At 48.9% G+C, this 19833-nt stretch overlaps 1 protein-coding gene and 1 pseudogene across 3 annotated transcripts; one reads left to right on the top strand and one right to left on the bottom strand.

Moving 5' to 3' along the window:
• The first annotated feature begins 2153 nt into the window (after positions 1-2153).
• On the top strand, positions 2154-13071 carry LOC121296736 (L-fucose kinase). 3 transcript variants are annotated; one of them, XM_041222529.1, is made up of 24 exons: positions 2154-2234; positions 2942-3071; positions 4423-4574; positions 5235-5285; positions 5525-5650; positions 6097-6169; positions 6282-6379; positions 6752-6832; positions 7269-7388; positions 7468-7639; positions 7727-7839; positions 7983-8084; positions 8189-8362; positions 8626-8699; positions 9203-9567; positions 9749-9959; positions 10057-10223; positions 10454-10681; positions 10876-11019; positions 11110-11229; positions 11620-11807; positions 11994-12093; positions 12332-12555; positions 12886-13071. In XM_041222529.1, exons 2-24 carry the CDS (start codon positions 2990-2992, stop codon positions 12967-12969), a joined length of 3249 nt encoding a protein of 1082 aa, XP_041078463.1. In that variant the 5' UTR covers positions 2154-2234; positions 2942-2989; the 3' UTR covers positions 12970-13071. The 3 variants fall into 3 exon arrangements, with proteins under 3 accessions (XP_041078463.1, XP_041078464.1, XP_041078465.1); XM_041222530.1 differs by having other exon boundaries at positions 2166-2234; positions 2951-3071; XM_041222531.1 differs by having other exon boundaries at positions 2209-2234; positions 2947-3071.
• Positions 12878-19555, bottom strand: LOC121296737 (annotated as a pseudogene).
• Positions 19556-19833: the final 278 nt, after the last annotated feature.

The raw sequence follows: 19833 nt of genomic DNA on the forward strand, positions 1-19833 counted from the left end.
CACTCTTTCTAGAGCAGCAATATCTTTTTTATAGCGAGGTGACCAGAACTGAACACAATATTCAAGATGAGGTCTTACTAGTGCATTGTACAGTTTTAACATTACTTCCCTTGATTTAAATTCAACACTTTTCACAATGTATCCGTGCATCTTGTTAGCCTTTTTTATAGCTTTCCCACATTGTCTAGATGAAGACATTTCTGAGTCAACAAAAACTCCTAGGTCTTTTTCATAGATTCCTTCTCCAATTTCAATATCTCCCATATGATATTTATAATGTACATTTTTATTTCCTGCGTGCAGTACCTTACACTTTTCTCTATTAAATGTCATTTGCCATGTGTCTGCCCAGTTCTGAATCTTGTCTAGATCATTTTGAATGATCTTTGCTGCTGCAACAGTGTTTGCCACTCCTCCTACTTTTGTGTCGTCTGCAAATTTAACAAATTTGCTTACTATACCAGAATCTAAATCATTAATGTAGATTAGGAATAGCAGAGGACCTAATACTGATCCCTGTGGTACACCGCTGGTTACCATTTCACATTTCATCGAAATGGGGCCTTAATTAGCAAATGTGTGCCAGCCAGAGATACAGCTATATCCAGGGTTAGATTCCGTCGGACTAAGGCGGATGTGCGTTCTGAGACCATGCAGAAATTGCAAGCTTTTACAGATAGCGGTTTCTCTTACTCGTCATCAAATTAAATCTGTAGGATACGCGAGAATTGATTTGAGTGTGCAAAGCCCCCATAATTATGCTGTGCCCCCATAATCATGTTATGCCCCCATAATCATGCTGTGCAACCCCCCCCCCCCTCATAATGCGGGGTATGTAAAGAATGGTGTTCACCTGGCGTTCTGCACCCGCTATAAAATTTCATCATCAATCCATTAAAATGATATTGAAATTCATTCGAATGAATATACTAATGATACTAAGCGGGCGCAAACATTATAATGTGACGGAAGGATTTTACCTTGCACTCAGGCAATTGCTGACCCTCCAAAAACTTTACACCTCTTCTTGCAAATTGCAAATCATTGCTGACGCGGTTAACTAAGACCTGTATAAAAGCAAACATCTGCAGAGACCTGTCACCGGCTTCAGGGTGGCTGCTGTGGTTGAGGAAAGCTACATTTCTATGACATTTCTGATCTCGCTAAGAAGACACAACACATATTTAAATAAGTATATGGCGACTCTTTTCATTAACATAGTTTCTCTTAGAACATATGAGAACGAACATGCAGATTGCGGTATGTTTGCACTGCGACTTCATCGTAGTACATCTACCCGTGTGTGTGTGTGTGCAATTTTTTATTAAAATTATTCAAATGTGTAGTGAAGCCACGGCGTCCTGCTGTGTTGAATGTGCGTTCGTGCATCCTAAAAGTGAGATGGTAACGCCGAGACATAGCTAAACACCAGGGAGACTGAGACTTCGCGTAAACTAGCGGACAAATCATAGCACTGTAATATAACTAGGGGTTCGGAATGTCCGTGCTTTACCTGACTTCGCTACTCTCCTTTAAGAATTACATTGATACCTGTTAAGCCAGTCGTGTATTTCAATCACACTGAGAAACGTGTTCACTGTAATATTAATTATTTTAAAGTTATTTTCTGTGAAACAAACACAATTTACTTTTAAACTGGTCACGCATTCATTTTGATATACAAGCGGACGTGCAAACGAGATCGCAACATGCGACTACTCTTTATTAAAGCTGTAATTCAAAATAAAGTGTTTACGCCCGACACACTGTATTACATCGTTCTGCGTGACCATTTACATTCATAAACAGGAGTCGCTTCTGCTTTGAAATAAAAAAAAGTAAGATTTACGATTTAAAAGCCCGTTTAGTTAAATTAAATCAAGTTTACTATTAACACGTTTCTCAGTTGTGATTGAAATACAGGAGAGTAGTAAAGTCAGAGAAAACACCGAAAATCAGAAACGCCAAATTCAACACAAACGTGGCGTCTTTAAATGCGTGCGTGCAGTTGAAGGAGGCGTTTCGCGTTGCTCAATCTTTACAACTCCACCCCTTAGTTATGAGGATTCTGGCATATGTAGTTCTGCGAAAACGGAACCTCTTTAATAGACCCAGAGCAGTTGAGCAAAATGTTCATATAAAACTACAAATCCCACAGCTTAATACTCGCAGTGGACGCACCGCCCTTGATTAAAGCTCGTGACCTGAAGAAGACTGCAGTGTCTTTCACGCAGGTAAAGAGAGGTTTTAGGTGCGAGAGTTAGTGTAGTGAGTTATAAAGGCAAACCGTTTTCTAACAGCTGTGCATTTGGCTAAAACAAGCAGTTCCTCAATGAAAACTAGGGGCTTTAGTCGCCATCGTGTGTCAACAGCGTTTCCCGGCGGATTGTACTAGTAAACCGTGCGCAATGACATGCTCTTAGCGGGTATACATCAACAAATATATCAACAATGCTTCTTACACGAGAAAGCAGAGCACTGTGCTGCTCCAAACAGTAGTATTCAGTTGTATAGTAAGTAGAAGTCCAGTTTGGTATGGGTAAGACCTGTGTACCCCTTCATCATGAAGTGAGCTGGGGGGGGGGCTCCAGTTTAGTATAGGTAAGGAGGCAAGACAGTCATTTATTGAAACTAAAAGAAATGCACACTCTTTGACTAGAAGTCTTTCTTAGTGTCATCTAAAATACCACCGTTGATTGTTTTGTATGGAGTTTTTGTATTAGTAATTGTGTTTCATGGTGAATGCTGTTGCCAGTAAGTCAGCACACCTTGTTAGATATGAGAGGGCTGCTGTGAGCCGTGCAGAGGGTTAATGTCTGGATGCAGCAGCCCAGGAGAAGGAGCTGATTCTTCCAGCAAAAACTGCTTGTATAGGACGGGGGGGTGCCTCATTTGTGTGTTTGCATGTAGGGTTTATTTTCTTTATTTTTGTGTCTACTTGGCGAGAGAGGGCTGTCCCAGGAGGAGTGGTTCTGATCCGAGTGTGAGGATGGAGGGTCCCCCTGGGGTGGACTGGACAGTGATCGTGCTGACCTGCCAACACAAGGACAGTGTGTACTCCTTCCAGAGAGGTGAGTCCCTGGGTTTGAATTATGTTCTCCATGTCTCTCCCAGCTCAATGCTGTCCCCCCACACTCTCCATTGCCTCTCCCAGCTCAGTGCTGTGTCCATTGGCTCAAGAGATTGTGTTCTCTGTGAGGAAGCCAGACTCCTAGCTCTGTAGTGCCAGGATAGAAACAAGAGCCAAAAACAATCACCATGACTTGCTGGATAGGCTGTTCACAGAGCTGCCTGTTTTAACAAGACATTTATAATTTATTACTTTGTATAATTGAAGAGGGATGGGTTTAATCATGATTGATGTACCTGCTGAGGCAGCCGCCAGCTGGCAGAGACACATCAGGCTGCCTTCATTCAATTCAGGGCTGAGTTAGGCCAGCGCTGGGGGTCACCACAGAACCTCACCACCTTGATGGGCTGCTATTGCAGGGACACTACAGGACAGACCCTTTAGGCTGGGGGAGAGCTGGACGCAGTAAAATAAACTCTTCTCTCTCAGTGCTCCACGTTCAGGAAAGAGTCTTTGTTCCTGATTAAATGATTAAACTTCACATATTTAAACATTAATACATCTAGAACTAGAATCACTGCCTTGTTATAAATAGCAATCCAATAGTTTCCTTTTCCCTTTGTCATGTTAAACCTCGGTATGTGTTCTTGTATTTTTCTTGCATGTTGTTGTTCCAGTAACTGCATTCCTCAATAGAAATGTGTGGGCTGACAGCAGCAGATCTGAGTCAGTGTAGATATTACTGTGTGGAAGAATAAAGCATAAATAATGAAGGGGATTCTTTGAGCCAGTGAAACGTGCAGTGACTGTAATGAAGACTTTGGCGTTGAGCGATTCTGTCAGCCTGTGGAATGCGTGTCTGCAGTGGATGATGTGTCAGCTGAACCTGCAGAAGACAGGGAGGGGGTTGGGGGGGTGAGGAGTCTGAGAGGAAATACTTTTAAACACAGACTGCTAGAATTATGATGTTAATTGCAAATATCTGGTAAGTGGTTTTGATGGAGCAAGCTGTCCTATTTATTACATGCAGATAGTTTAATAATTATCTATGTAAAAAATGGCCTTTTAAAAACTTGAAGTAGGCATATGATTTTTTTAGCTTTACTCTTTCACACTACCAGCACACACACTCCTGCACACAGACACATAAATGACATGCCTGCCTGTTCAGCAGCTAACAGGATGCTGCAGTAATAGCTTGATTAATTCTGATCCTAATGAATGCTTGTCTGCCCTCATTTCATCTGAGCGAGAGTGAGAGGAAGAAGAGGAGATTGTGCAGATATTTCCAGATGAACCCTACAGGCACCAGTTCCCCTGCCTCCCTGACACATGTCCCTGTCTATCCACAGAGCTGGAGTCCCGGCAAAGGCGAGGCTCTATCCCGAAGGGGGCGCTGTTGCTGACTGTGGCAGACCCCCAGGCCATGGTGGGGAGTGGGGGGGCCACACTGAATGCCCTTCTGGTGGCTGCGGAACACCTGAGCGCCCGGGGTGGACACACTGTGAGTACTGACTAGACCCTGCACTGAGGGGCAGCGCGAGAGAGGAGACTGACAAAACACAGCCAGCAGCTCACTTCCTGAGCTCAGAGAGAGAGAGAGAGAGACACAGCCGCCTGTCAGAGCCTGAGGGACAAACAGTGAGCACTCTACATTAGACAAGGGCACTGACAAGACACAGCCAGCAGCTCACTTCCTGAACTCTGAGAGAGAGAGAGAGAGAGAGAGAGAGAGAGAGAGAGAGAGAGAGAGAGAGAGAGAGAGAGAGAGAGACAAGGGCACTGACGAAACACAGCCAGCAGAGAGAGGAGAGATAAGGCTCCCGGCCGAGTGATAGCATCCTTACAGAGATCTGATCTTTAACTTCTGAAAATACAAATATGAACTCCTATTACTACTGAACAAATAAAAAAAGAATTAGTGCTACACAGTTGACATTTTTACAAGTGGTGAAAAAAATCAATTTTGTTGAGGGCTACAAGGCATTAAAAACCAAATGCCAGTGCTGCCCAAATTCCATTTATTGTCCGTTGCTTCTTAGCAAATAAACCATGTTAGTATCAGCGATGTGAAGGAGCGAAAGAGCTCTTGATGACGTTGCTGTGGTTCTTCTGTGCTCTTTGATGCCTGCGAGCCACCTGACCACCTGCTCTCTGATTACAGGTCATCACCGCTGACGTCCTCCAGAATGCTCACATTCTCATCCTGCACACGGTGAGTTGAACCCGGGGTCATGAGAAGGACAGGGAGACAGTAGGGTCTAGTGGCTGGAGCTGAGGACTGGGAGGGAGGTCTTGTGGTTAGAGCTAGGTACTGGGTGCAATATGTGCTGGTGTTTGGAACTGGGTTAAGTGGGAACACTGCTGGAGCTGGAGGAATGCATGATACATAAGCGGTTAGCTGAGGACAGACAGACAGACAGACTATCATCCCGTCTCTGCCTCTCTGTTCAGGGCAGGGACTTCCTGTTTGATGGCTGCGGTCGAGCGTTCACCTGGCTGCCGACTGAGGGGCCTCCAGGGCCAGTGGCGGGGCCCGTCTGCAACGTGGACATGCTACTACACTGCTTAACACACCAGGTCAGGGCGGCAGCTTTCATTTCTACCCGCTGTCCCTTTTTCATTCCTCGTATTTTCTGGGCCGATAGTGAAGACGCCAAGTCCCACCGTTACCACTAGGAAGCGCTCATCCCACTGTGAGGAAACTTGTTTCCAGCACTCTTTACAGCAAGCTAGTAAGAGTTTCAGATGATATGGATGAAAGGAGGTGTGTCCATGTGGCTCTTCACATGTCGCACTGCATTTCACATGTACTGCAGAGGGTCACAGGGATTGCTTTTGAAATGGTGCAGATGGCTTGTATTATGTATGCATTGTTGTAGTTGAGAGTCTATGTGTCCTTCCTTTCTGTCGTTCTTCCCTTCAGCAGCCTACTGTACATCCCATTGGGATTATGTCCTGTTGAATTTGTTCCGAATAAATGCCTTGCTGTGACATGCTGGTTTCCGCTCTCGTTCTCTCTCCAGATTGCCCCCGGCTCTCCTCCGGGAGTGTGGGTGAGCAGCACTGACATGCTCCTGCACATCCCCTCAGTTCCAGGTGAGCAGCAGTCCTCACGCTCACTCAGACTGCTCCAAGGTGTGTTGCTCATTAATCAGTGTGTCTGCTGTTAATAAAGGTAGTCTGAGTGCTCCTTGTGTTGCTCGTCTAGATATGTGCTGGGAGGGGTTTGCTGGAGTGAAAGTGGTCTCTCTGCCTGGTGATGTTGCCTATGCCAGGAATCATGGCGTCTTCCTCACTGACCAGCAGGTACCTGGAATTCTGTGAAATGTAGTTTTATTTGTATAGTAAATAGAGTGCATCAGAGAGCTGTGTCATTAATCTCACATATTCCTATTTCGACACACTAGAGTGGAATACAGATAGAGTATCTAAATATCCACAGTGGCTGCCGTCTAGGGGTGTTTCTTGGTACTGCAGGGTGATCTGAACGATGGCTGCTGGGAGTAGATGACTCCCAAGGTTTATTGAACTGGGGCGGTCACCACCGTCTGTGAAGGGTTGACATTGTGCTGGAGGTGGAGTTTGGAAATAAGGCTGGGTCTAAAGTGGGGTTTCGCTTCAGTTTGGTTTTCTTTGACACTGTTATGGTTACACTGTTGGGTTTCTCTGTCTTTGTAGGGCACAGTGTGTGACATCATTTACAGAGGTCCTGCGGAGAGGATACAGGCCTGTGCTTTGCATGATGGGAAGGTCCCTCTGGTATGTAGCCTGTCACTTGGTGCTCGTCATGTGTTCCTGCACACACTGGGACTGTTAGTTTTCAAGTCAAGCCTAAAAACGCACTTTATAAAATGACTTTCTTATCTTAGTGGGTTTTAATATAACTTTAAAATTGCTGCTTTTCTATTATTTTGTGTATACTGTTATTTAAATGGTCTGACTGTGTCAGTTGTATTTGTGATTTGCTATACATATTTATTGTGGTTTGTTCTTTTTTTCTGCTATGTACTACAGTGCTTTGCAGTACTTTTGTATAAACACTATATAAATGCAATAAATAAACAGAAGCCCTCCGTGTGATGCAGTGTGTTCCTGCACTGATAGAGCCCTCCCTCCGTGTGACGCAGTGTGTTCCTGCACTGATAGAGCCCTCCCTCCATGTGATGCAGTGTGTTCCTCCCCTCTCTCTCTGCAGGTCTCAGGGATTGTGTTTTTCTCTCGGGAGGTGGCTGAGCGTCTCCTCCAGACACACGTCACTCCCCCGCTCGATGCTTGCACTTACCTGGGGCTGGATTCAGGGGCACAGTCTGTACAGGTAACTCCCTGCATCTCCTCCCCTCACTGTCCCTCTGACTCTCCTGTCTCTCAACTCCTTATCTCTGTCCACTCTCCAGCTGTCGCTGTTCTTCGATGTCCTGCTGTGCCTGGCACGCAACGTCACGGAGGAGGAGTTTGTGAGTGGGCGGAGGGATGGGTGCAGTTCCCAGGAGGACCAGCAGCGGGCAGCGCTGAGGAACGCTCGCACCGTGCTGTGGAAGGAGCTCCGAGGCACCCCTCTCACCCTGGGTAAGACCCCCCCCCCCCACCAGCAAGGCCATTGGGATGCAGGGTCTGGGGTGAGCCTCTCACTCGTGTGTGTTTGTTTCTGAGCAGCATACATTCCTGGTGGTTGCTATGACTACATGACCCTGTCGAGCGATGACCACATCAGGAGCCTCACTACCAAAGCGAGGCCGGGCTCCACAGTGACGCACTCGCATGTGGAGGTCAGTCTTATTGTGAATAAAAAGTCGCAGTGATTAGACTTGATACTCCACTTGCTAGTGAATCACAGTTCAAAGCCCTTGTAGACTAAAACAGACCTGATTCAACCTTCACATCTTCTCATCAGTCTCACTTTTATTTTAAGATCCCCCGGTTACTAAGCGATGGCTGCTCGGTGATAAACAGCATCTTCAAGGGGGAGGTCACAGTGGGGCCACACACTGTAATCCAACACTGCCACCTACAGGTGAGGAAAGGCACTGGTTTGGTCTGAGTGTTTGTCGACTTCACTTAGATGGTGCAGAGCATTCAGCATGTCCAGAGACTCAAACCCCTGCTCTCTGATCCCAGGGCCCCCTGCAGGTCCACACAGGCTGCCTCCTGTCCGGGATTGATGTTGTATCATCATTCTCAGAGCTGTCCACTGTCCTCCTCTCTGATGTTATCATCCAGGGATATTACATCAGGCTGGGAGACATGCGACTCCGCGTGTTCAGTGTATTTGGTCGCTATGACAACCTTGAGGTAACAACCCCACCCATCTGCCCAATAGGCCTTCTTTTCTTGTGGTTTAACTCAGAGTGCCCATCACTGACAGCCTCTCCCCTCTCCCCCAGGGCAGTCTGAGTGCCCATCACTGACACCCTCTCCCCTCTTCCCGGGGCAATCTCAGTGCCCATCATTGACACCCCTCCCTCAAGACAGTCTCAGTGCCTATCACTGACACCCTGCCCTCTCCCCCAGGCAGTCTCAGTGCCCAACACTGATACCCTCTCTCCTCTCCCCAGGTCTCCTCTGCGGACAGGAACGCCACATTCCTGAACCAGAGCTGGACAGAGTTCTTTCAGAGGACCGGGATCCAGTAGGCTCCCTTCACTATAGCACTGTTGCATGATATTCTAGAGATCATTGGTAGCATTGTATTGTAATACTGTACACAATGTTTCTGTGTGCTGTTCATTGGGATGCTTTCTTAAGGTGCCTACAGATTATCCACACAGTGCTGTAAATATATTTAAGACCAGTGCAAGTACCAATTAGCTAAAAAGTGAAGCCAATTAACAGGTTACTGTTGGAGTGGAAAACAGACAATTCAAATCGGATAGTGTAATTTTAATACTGAAGAAATTCTCAATTTCTGAAAGCCTGTATAATTGTGGTTAATGTGTTGATTTGAAAGCAGCCTGTGCTGTCCCTCATTGTGTGTCTGCTTGCAGGGAGCTGTGCTGTCCCTCACTGTGTGTCTGCGTGTAGGGAGCTGTGCTGTCCCTCACTGTGTGTCTGCGTGCAGGGAGCTGTGCTGTCCCTCACTGTGTGTCTGCGTGCAGGGAGCTGTGCTGTCCCTCACTGTGTGTCTGTGTGCAGGCACGGGGAGCTGTGGGATTCCGGGGGCCAAGTCACTGGTGATGTGCCCTCTCTGCTCCGTGCTCGTCTCTTCCCGGTGTTCCATGCCTCGGGGCCTGTGGGTCTTGGTGTGGCTCAGTGGCTGTGCGGGGGCGAGGGGCATTGCCCGCAGTGGAGGCAGTCCTGGCGCATGTCTCTTCAGGAGATCCTGGGCTGTCTGGACCAGGAGGCAGAACTGGACTGGCGGAGAGAGCTGTTTTTCAGGGGGGCGCGTCTCCAAGCTAGGGACACTCTGCAGGGAAGAAGGGACCACAGCCTGCTACCACTCATCCGCGCAGCTGTGCTGGACCAGCAGCAGGGGGTGCTGCTGAGGACACTCGACACAGGTGAGAATCCAGCCATGGAGTGTTAATAAAGTCTTTTTAGGAGCCACACTTTGAATCTGCATTTCATTGTGTTCAGGGGATCCAACATTTTCTGTTTCGATATCCACCAGTACCTGGTGCGTATTGCTGGGGGCATGGGGGGCTGGGTTTTGAGTTCTTCTCGGATCTTTTCTCTCCGCAGTGGCTGTGGACGCTCAGGACCCCGGGGTAGCTGCCCGCACCCTTGCCTGCATTGCTGATGTGCTGGGCTGTATGGCAGGGGGCGAGGGGGGTCTGCGGAGCGGCCCAGCAGCTAATCCAGCCTGGACCCCCGGCTTCCAGCTGCTGGAGAGAGGAGAGCTGTCTGCTGGGGTGAAGACCCTGGCCAAGGAGAGGGAGCGTTGGCTCAGCAGGTACGACCATCCAACAGTCCTCTCCACTGAGGAGTGGTGTTTTAGAGAGGATGTTCACTCCTATATTAATGAGAATCATCTCCCTGTTGCATTTCAGACCGGACCTGCTGGTACGAGCCGCCCGTCACTATGAAGGAGCGGGGCAAATTCTCATCCGCCAAGCTGTGATGTCATCGCAGAGATTCATTGCTATTGGCCAACAGGAGCTCCCACCTATCAACCAGTGGGTGGTGGTGGAGTGCCCAGCCAGACTGGACATCTCAGGTACAGTAAAACATTTCAAAACAGTAACTACTGGCTCTCTGTTTGACCACACTGCCTCCCAGTCCCTCAGCTCTAAGTCCCTCTGCTCTAACACCACACTGTCCCTCAGCTCTAACCTCTGCACCACACTGCCTCCCAGTCCCTCAGCTCTAACCTCTACACCACACTGTATCACTGCCTCCCAGTCCCTCAGCTCTAACCTCAGACCTCTATAATCCCCCCACCCCCAGGTGGATGGAGCGACACCCCCCCCATCACCTATGAGCATGGGGGTGCTGTGGTGAACATTGCTGTGCGTGTAGACGGGCGCCGACCGATTAGAGCACAAGTTCGGCGAATCAGGGAACCTCGACTGCTATTGGTCAGCTCTAGTTGGGGGCAGGGCTGCCAGGTTACCACGGAGACAGTCTGTGAAACACTGCAGGACCTCAATGATTACTGCCAGCCACACGCACCAGGTATTTAAAATAAATAATAAGAACATCATTTCATGATCTCGGCAGCGCTGTCACTGAGTGGGACAGGCCTGTCCATGATCTCGGCAGCGCTGTCACTGAGTGGGACAGGCCTGTCCATGATCTCGGCAGTGCTGTCACTGAATGGGACAGGCCTGTTTAGCTGTGCTGAGTGTCTGTGTCTCTCCCTCCTCCAGGAGCCCTGCTGAAGGCTGCCTGTATCTGCACTGGCATTGTGCACTACCCTTCCCAGCAGCCTCTGCGAGAGCAGCTGATAGAGTGCTTCGGAGGCGGGTTTGAGGTGCGGAGCTGGTCCAGCCTGCCGCACGGCTCGGGTTTGGGTAAGAGAGTGAGCTAGAGAGACAGAGGCAATGGATAGGGTGCATGCATATTGGGGTGCTGTTTGACCCTCTCTGCGCTCTGATCTCCAGGCACTAGCAGTATCCTGGCTGGCGCTGTCATGGCTGCGCTCTACAGCTGTGCTGGGAAATCCTGCAGCACCGAGTCACTGATCCACGCCGTGCTACACCTGGAACAGATGCTGACCACAGGTAGGGAGCCAGACACGGAGCGCTGTGCCAACAGAACGCTTCCACAGACACTCGCATGTGGAGCGCTGTGCCAAGAGAACGCTCCCATAGACACAGACCCGCGGAGCACTGTGCCAGTAGAAAGCTCCCAAAGACACGGACACATGGACTGCTGTGAGAACGCTCCCATAGACACGGACCCGTGGAGTGCTGTGCTAGTAGAACGCTCCCATAGACACTCGCATGCGGAGCGCTGTGCCAGTAGAACGCTCCCATAGACACGGACACGCAATGCCTTGATTATATCTTTGCAGATGCAGTTCATAAAACAATATATTATTTGAACCTTAATGTAAAAGGAGTTTGTACCTCTCAAGCTAATAGTTCTGCATGTCTCTCCCCTCCGGGCAGGGGGCGGCTGGCAGGACCAGGTTGGCGGATTGATGCCGGGGCTCAAGGTGGGACGTTCACGGGCACAACTTCCTCTCAGAGTGGATGTGGAGTTCATCCCAGTGCCAGACGAGTTCATCCACACCCTAAACCAGCACCTCCTGCTGGTCTATACTGGGAAGACGAGGCTGGCTCGGAACCTGCTGCAGGTCAGTGTGAGACACTTCCATATCTCATAGTGGTATTGTGAACATAACTGTAAATTAATACTGTATATTTGTTCGAGCTTGTAGAACTTTAGTAATCAGCATTAGCTGTTACTGTGCATGGAAAACATGTTTCTGATAAAATAGATTTTAAAAGTGCATTAAAATATCTCTGTCTCTTTTTCTCAGGATGTGGTGCGGAGTTGGTACGCCCGGCTGCCCTCCATTGTGCAGAATGCAGACGAGCTGGTGAGGAACGCAGAGGAGTGCGTGGCAGCCTTCAGAGAGGGTAAGAAAAGGGGGCGGTCTACAGAGAGGGAAGGGAGAGGGGGGTTAAGGTTGTGCATGCAGCAGCTGAATACAAATAAAACATTAAACTAGATCTCATTAAAGTGGTATTCTGCTGGATGCGACACTGAAGTGCACATTTCATCAGTGATTTACCCCCACTTAGATAAAAGATATTGAACAGGACATCTGTTACAAGACTTGATACAACATGTTTTTGTCTGTCTACCTTTCCCCAGGGTCTTTGCCTCGAATCGGCGCATGTCTCGACCAGTACTGGCAGCAGAAGAAGCTGATGGCGAGGGGGTGCGAGCCAGCGGCGCTGTGCACCATGATGGCAGCTCTGAGACCTCTGGCTCTGGGACAAAGCCTGGCGGGGGCCGGGGGAGGAGGCTTTCTGTACCTGCTGACCAGGGAGCCACGGCAGGGAGACCGTGTGAGAGACACCCTGACCCACACACAGGTAAGAGTGAGACTCCCTGACACACACAGAGTGCAGGGGTCGCATCCCTCGATTTGACACTTGTACAGGCTCATACCGATTGTCCCACATTAGTCACCTTCTTGCAGTTGCATGCACAGCATGAATCACTGTAGTGTGGCATTGCGCATAGGTGTGGAATTCCTTGCTGCAGCTAAAGACTACACTAGCCTGCATAATACCTCCAGGAGCAGAGTCAATGTAACATGCCTCATGAGTTAATGTTGTAGCATCAGCCATTCATTCATTCATTCATTCATTCATTCATTCATTCATTGCACTGTGCATCGGGTTACTGCTTGTTTCTTTCAGGGTGTAGGAGAATTCAGTGTCCATGAGGTTGAAGTAGACATCAGTGGAATCTCAGTGCAACTGACCGGCAGTGACCAAGTCTGAAGAGAATAAATGGACAATGAGAAGACTCTTCAAGCTTTTATTTCACTTTTGATTTTATTTACTGTTAATTTTTGTAAAAAAAATAAAATAAATAAATAACAATCCTTTGTACAGTAATGTACTTTGTACTTGCTAGAACCGGTCCAATATCTTTTCCTATTTTCTTGAATGCAATAAAAGCTGCGAACTTGAAAAATGACATGATCACCCTAATCTCACCAGTCTGCAGAGCATTGCGTTTACCTGGCAGCCTGCCTCTGAAGTGTCATCAGAGAAGGACAGGCTGACTGGACTGTCACAACGCTCTTGCTGTTGAGCAGTGCCAGCCTCAATATTTAATTCATATCCATAAGGAATCTGCGAAATGATTTCCATCTCAACAAGCACTGGCAAGTAAAACTGAAAAGGTGTTTTTTTTTTTGTCTCAAGTGACACTGTACATGATTCATTTTAGATGGAGACTGAAAACCCTAATCATACTGTGCTTAACATCAAATTCCAGAAAATTCACTTCAAAATGTCTTTATAATTCTTATTTGAATATCAAACTGCAGAAGCACACTGAAGGTGGCACTGGCAGAACCGCTCGTCTCCATGACGGAGTTCCCTCCAGTCTTACCTTCCCAAAGCCAGCCTGCCTACCTTGAACTCACCCATGAGCTGCTCCAGGTTCAGGATCAGCTGCTGCACCCAGGGGTCGTTGGCTTCGTACTCACTGAACTCCTCCTGCAAACACAGTGAGGTCAGACTGCAGAGTGGCCAGCCAGCCAGCCAGCCAGCCACACACACACACACACACACACACACACACACACACACACACACACACAGCACAGCCAGACTGAACTCCTGCAAACACTGCGAGGTCAGACCTCAGAGCAGCCAGCCAGCCAGCCACACACACACACACACACAGCACAGCCAGATCGAAATCCTATAAACACAGTGAGGTCAGACTGCAGAGCGGCCAGCCAGCCACACACAGCACAGCACAGAGCACACACAGAACACAGCTCAGCCAGACTGAACTCCTGCAAACACAGCGAGGTCAGACTGTAGAGCGGCCAGCCAGCCACACAAACACACAGAGCGCACACACACACAGCACACATAGCTAGACTAGAAGTGGAGCTGTATGTTGGATAGGTTTTAGAAACCCCGGATAATTGAAATGTTCTTACAGTACAGAAATATCCAGGGACTATTGCAAATCTGTATCCCACCAGCTACAAAAGAAGAGAGCCACTACAGTGGAATCTATTGATTTCTGTTTGCTGTCGGTTTTTGTATCACGTGTTGAACCCGGTGGGGTGAAAGCTTAGTGCAGCAGTGCTGAAAGTTCATTATATCTTTGCTATACTAATGGAACTGACACTCCTGACGAACACAAATATAGTTATTTTTACCTCCGAGTACATACATAGGAGGCTGTGTGGTCGAGTGGTTAAAGAAACCAGGAGGTACCGGGTTCAAATCCCAGCTCAGCCACTGACTCACTGTGTGACCCTGAGCAAGTCACTTAACCTCCTTGTGCTCTGTCTTTCGGGTGAGACGTTGTTGTAAGTGACTGTGCAGCTTATTTATACATATATATTTAAATGTTTACTGCATATTCTAATGTTGGTACACTGGGGACTCGTAAAGAGTTCTCTTTTTCAGTGTGCCTCTCCTTACCTCCTCGATGTTGTGAGAGATTGACATGAAGCTGCTGATCCACGGCTTCACCTGGGGTTTAACGGCTGTGTTGTTCAGCTCAGTCAGGCCTTCCTGTACACAGACAAACACCATGAACACAAACCTGCCCCTCCCTCCAGACACACAGCCCACGCCCCTCCCTCCAGACACAGAGCCCACGCCCCTCCCTCCAGACACAGAGCCCACGCCCCTCCCTCCAGACACACAGCCCACGCCTCTCCCTCCAGACACACAGCCCACGCCCCTCCCACCTGCAGCAGGTCTTTGAATTTGGTGGACACAGCCACCATGTCGGACAGGCCGCTGTCAATCTTGGCGTGTGCGTGCTCTCCTCCACCGAAACCCTGGCTTAACAGTCTGCTGCAATCGTTCTGCGAGAGAAACCGACAGACACTTTTAGAACACACTGTACACACAGCGATATAAGAGGACCTACAGGTCATTTTAAACTATAAGCGTAGCGATCTCTGTCCTGACTGGTTTTAAAAGCAGACCTCCAGATTCCTCTTCAGAGTCATGATGTTCTCGCTGCACACCTCCACGTTGTTCAGAGTCACCTGAGGAGAGAAAGTGAACCATAAATCCTACATGCCCTCCAGCACTGCCCTAGAGGGATTAGTCGTGGCAGAAACAGTGAAATATCATTTCTAGAACAAGAAACCCCACTTTCCTAAATGAAGACGGTAGTCACTGTAAACACCAATTAGATCTTCACAGACCTACCCAAAGAGCTGCTCCCACTTACACCATGACAGACCATCAGGACTCACTATATAATCTCATTCCATGAGGTACAGACCATCAGGATTCACTATATAATCTCATACCATGAGGGACAGACCATTGGAACTCACTATATAATCTTGCTTCCCTGTTATTGTAAAAGTAATTTTCAGACAACCATTGAAGCTTTACAGCCAAAACACTGACTGCTAACCTTTCTTTGTGCATGGAATAAATCAGACTCTGGACCCAGACCTCTTCCCTGCCCCTCACCAGAAAGGATATCTTGGCCTCCTCACTGCTTTCGATCCCCTTGGTGTCAAACTTGCCCTGCTGCAGGCTGCTCTGCATGAGGCTCACTGAGCTGCTCACCCCCCTCTGGATATCCTGCAGTGTGGTGGCTGGGAACCCCAGCTGTAGCTTGTCATACAGCACCTCCCTACAGCGACAGAGAGGGTTATATACAGAGAGAGAGAGAATGAGGGTTATATACAGAGAGAGAGAGAGACAGTGAGGGTTATATACAGAGAGAGAGATACAGTGAGGGTTATATACAGAGAGAGAGACAGTGAGGGTTATATACAGAGAGAGAGAGACAGTGAGGGTTATATACAGAAAGAGAGATGGTGAGGGTTATATACAGAGAGAGAGAGACAGAGTGAGGGTTATAGACAGAGAGAGAGACAGAGTGAGGGTTATAGACAGAGAGAGAGAAAGTGAGGGTTATACAGAGAGAGAGAGAGAGTGAGGGTTATACAGAGAGAGAGACAGTGAAGGTTATATACAGAGAGAGACAGTGAGGGTTATATACAGAGAGAGAGACGGTGAGGGTTATATACAGAGAGAGAAGAGACAGTGAGGGTTATATACAGAGAGAGAGAGACAGTGAGGGTTATATACAGAGAGAGAGACAGTGAGGGTTATATACAGAGAGAGAGACAGTGAGGATTATATACAGAGAGAGAGACAGTGAGGGTTATATACAGAGAGAGAGACAGTGAGGGTTATATACAGAGAGAGAGACAGTGAGGGTTATATACAGAGAGAGACAGTGAGGGTTATATACAGAGAGAGAGAGACAGTGAGGGTTATATACAGAGAGAGAGGCGGTGAGGGTTATATACAGAGAGAAAGACAGTGAGGGTTATATACAGAGAGAGAAGAGACAGTGAGGGTTATATACAGAGAGAGAGAGACAGTGAGGGTTATATACAGAGAGAGAGACAGTGAGGGTTATATACAGAGAGAGAGAGACAGTGAGGGTTATATACAGAGAGAGAGACAGTGAGGGTTATATACAGAAAGAGAGACGGTGAGGGTTATATACAGAGAGAGAGACAGTGAGGGTTATATACAGAGAGAGAGAGACAGTGAGGGTTACATACAGAGAGAGAGAGACGGTGAGAGTTATATACAGAAAGAGAGACGGTGAGGGTTATATACAGAAAGAGAGACGGTGAGGGTTATATACAGAGAGAGAGAGGCGGTGAGGGTTATACGGAGAGAGAGAGACAGTGAGGTTGATACACAGAGGGAGAGCGAGAGAGACAGAGTGTTATACAGGCTGCTACAGACACAGACTGCGTGGGGGCAGCTATTCAACGGCAGTAAGGAGCTACCTGAAGTCAGACTCGAGCACGCAGGTGGAGTGGTTGATCATGGCGCACAGGCAGTCTATGCTGGAGCTGGACAGAGCGCGGCCGATGCACTTCTTCACAATGTAGAAGCAGTCGTCCACCATGCTGGAGGTCAGCTGACCCTTCTCATAGGTGTCCATGGCAACTGCCTTTGAGAAGTGAGGAGGGGGAATCAGCCGGGATTAACAGAAGGAGATTCATGTTCAGAAGATCCCTATGCATTGCTAAACTGAACAAGCTGAACACAGTAATCTGAGGCAGTAGTATTTCTATGCAACACATGCAGCAGATGCACCCTCTGTGGATATGCAGTATGAATATCCTGCAGACTGAACCCTCTCCTGAATGTCACCAATGTTTCCACTGTATCCAACTTTTCCAACTCACACTGCAGTGGTGCTATTCCAGGGTTACTGCGCATACATTGCTCACAGTCTCCCTCATGAAGTACTCCTCCATTGTGATGTAATAGCCAATGAGCTCCTGCATGTTCCTGCTCAGCAGGCAGTGATTCAGCATCTTCTCCAGGGACTGCTGGTGCTCTGCAGAGACAGGATTGCACACAGTGTGAGGGCAGACTCTCTTCACAGCGAGGGCTGTGTGAGGGCAGACTCTCTGCACAGTGAGGGCTGTGTGAGGGCAGACTCTCTGCACAGTGAGGGCTGTGTGAGGGCAGACTCTCTTCACAGTGAGGGCTGTGTGAGGGCAGACTCTCTTCACAGTGAGGGCTGTGTGAGGGCAGACTCTCTTCACAGTGAGGGCTGTGTGAGGGCAGACTCTCTGCACAGTGAGGGCTGTGTGAGGGCAGACTCTCTGCACAGTGAGGGCTGTGTGAGGGCAGACTCTCTGCACAGTGAGGGCTGTGTGAGGGCAGACTCTCTGCACAGTGAGGGCTGTGTGAGGGCAGACTCTCTGCACAGTGAGGGCTGTGTGAGGGCAGACTCTCTGCACAGTGAGGGCTGTGTGAGGGCAGACTCTCTGCACAGTGAGGGCTGTGTGAGGGCAGACTCTCTGCACAGTGAGGGCTGTGTGATTCAGTCACAGTGTGAGTGCAGACTCTCTTCACAGTGAGGGGTGTGTGACTGGACACTCTTCACAGTGAGGGGTGTGTGACTGGACACTCTTCACAGTGAGGGGTGTGTGATTGGACGGTCACAGTGTCTGGTGTTACCTTGAATGAGGCTCTCAGGGGCCGTGGCGTCCCCCACCTCGAAGTCTGCAGTGATGCGGCGCCGCAGGAAACGCAGGTACAGCTCGGCACGGGCATTCATCAGGGTCACCTCTGCCAGGATTGGGTCTAGCTCCCTGTCAAGAAACACACACCAGGCTTCAGGCACCGGGCTCCACAACAACACGTGGAAACACACAGCTGCAGCACGGATTGCGATACCTAGGCTCCAGTGTTCCTGTGGTTAAACTTCTCATCATATTGTTCTATACAATCTGGAACTGTAGGGGGCGAAAAAAAACAAAAACATGCGTTTATGCCACAAACAGTCTTGCTAAAATTACGTTCCCACAGCCAAGTATGAGCCCCAGGCCTCTGTACTTTCCTGTGGTAGTCCCTCTGCTGGATGAACTTGTCCACCACCTTCTCTGCCTGCCGGTCGCACTCCACCTGCAGGTGTTTGAAGAGGGTGTAGAGGCGCCCCGGGCCATAGTAGATCTCCACGATGGGCCGGTGTGTCTCCACAATCCGGGCAATTCCTGCGGGACACACAGCCACGGGGTGAGACATCGGGGGGGGGGGGGGGGGGGGGGGGGTGCCTGCTCTATCCCAAACACCAACAGACTCAATTCAGACAAAACAGACTAGAATGTCCTCCACTCCGAGTTCAGCATAACCATTCCAGATTCTACACCTACAGCCTTGTGCTTGTTTGGGCATTTCTCAAGGCTCTCAGTATTGCAGATTATAACAGGGGAGTGCATCTCCTTACTGTCTCTACAGACAAACCTAGCCCTGACCTTTCACCTCACCTTCAAAGAGCAGCGTGAGGGTATCAGCAAAGACCAGCGAGGCCCTCCGGTCACTTAGCTCCACCCCCAGGGCCAGCAGCAGGTTCTCCTCCGCCTAACTGGCCAGCTGAAGAAAGACAAACCGCAGAGTGTCAACGAGAGAGAGAGAGAGAGAGAGAGATAACAAGGAGCGAGTTACACTGGAGGGTGCGTTGTGTGAGACACTCTCTAACATTAAGAGACTGGGCTACACGTTTGTGCAAAGATCTCAGTGTGGTGTTCAGTGGACTGTAGCTCCTCCCTGTCTCTGTCTGGTCTTCTTACCTGTGTGCAGAGGTACTGGGAGAAGCGGCCCAGACCCTGCTCATGCAGCCCCAGCAGAGGGAAGATCTTGAAGAAGCGCTCCACTTGGGGCAGGTCCCAGGGTAGCCATCCCGATACACAAAACATTCAAGCTTTACAGAGGATTTTCCACTCAGAGAAGTAAATTAGCACTATAAAATGTTTAGGTAATGTAATCAGTATCCTTCTTGAAGTAGCAATCTTCATGAAGCCCAGCGACAGCGTGGAGGGAGGGGGAGGTGAAGCCCAGCGACAGAGTCCTACTCTACCTTGGCGAGGTCCAGTTGTCTCACTTTGCTGCTGACGTTCTCAGCCAGGCTGCAGGTGAAGGTGATCATCCCAGACAGCTGGCTGGCGTCGCCCTCAATCAGCTGCTGGTTTGGCCTGCAAACCACAGGGCCAGTCAGGGAATACATGTCAGTCACGCGTGTCCACTGCCACGCCCAATACAAAGCAATACTTCCCATACACTGTACAGATCCCAAGCTGTTTACATTTACAAATATTA

This window comes from Polyodon spathula, chromosome 21 (assembly GCF_017654505.1).
Source record: "Polyodon spathula isolate WHYD16114869_AA chromosome 21, ASM1765450v1, whole genome shotgun sequence".
Lineage (NCBI taxonomy): Eukaryota > Metazoa > Chordata > Actinopteri > Acipenseriformes > Polyodontidae > Polyodon > Polyodon spathula.

Excerpts from the sequence above, each read along its gene's own strand:
- LOC121296736 (XM_041222529.1), top strand. The coding sequence starts at position 2,990 with ATGGAGGGTCCCCCTGGGGTGGACTGGACAGTGATCGTGCTGACCTGC. Across the intron at positions 8,363-8,625 it reads GTCGCTATGACAACCTTGAG|GTCTCCTCTGCGGACAGGAA; the intron begins GTAACAACCCCA and ends TCCTCTCCCCAG. Across the intron at positions 12,094-12,331 it reads CGTGGCAGCCTTCAGAGAGG|GGTCTTTGCCTCGAATCGGC; the intron begins GTAAGAAAAGGG and ends ACCTTTCCCCAG.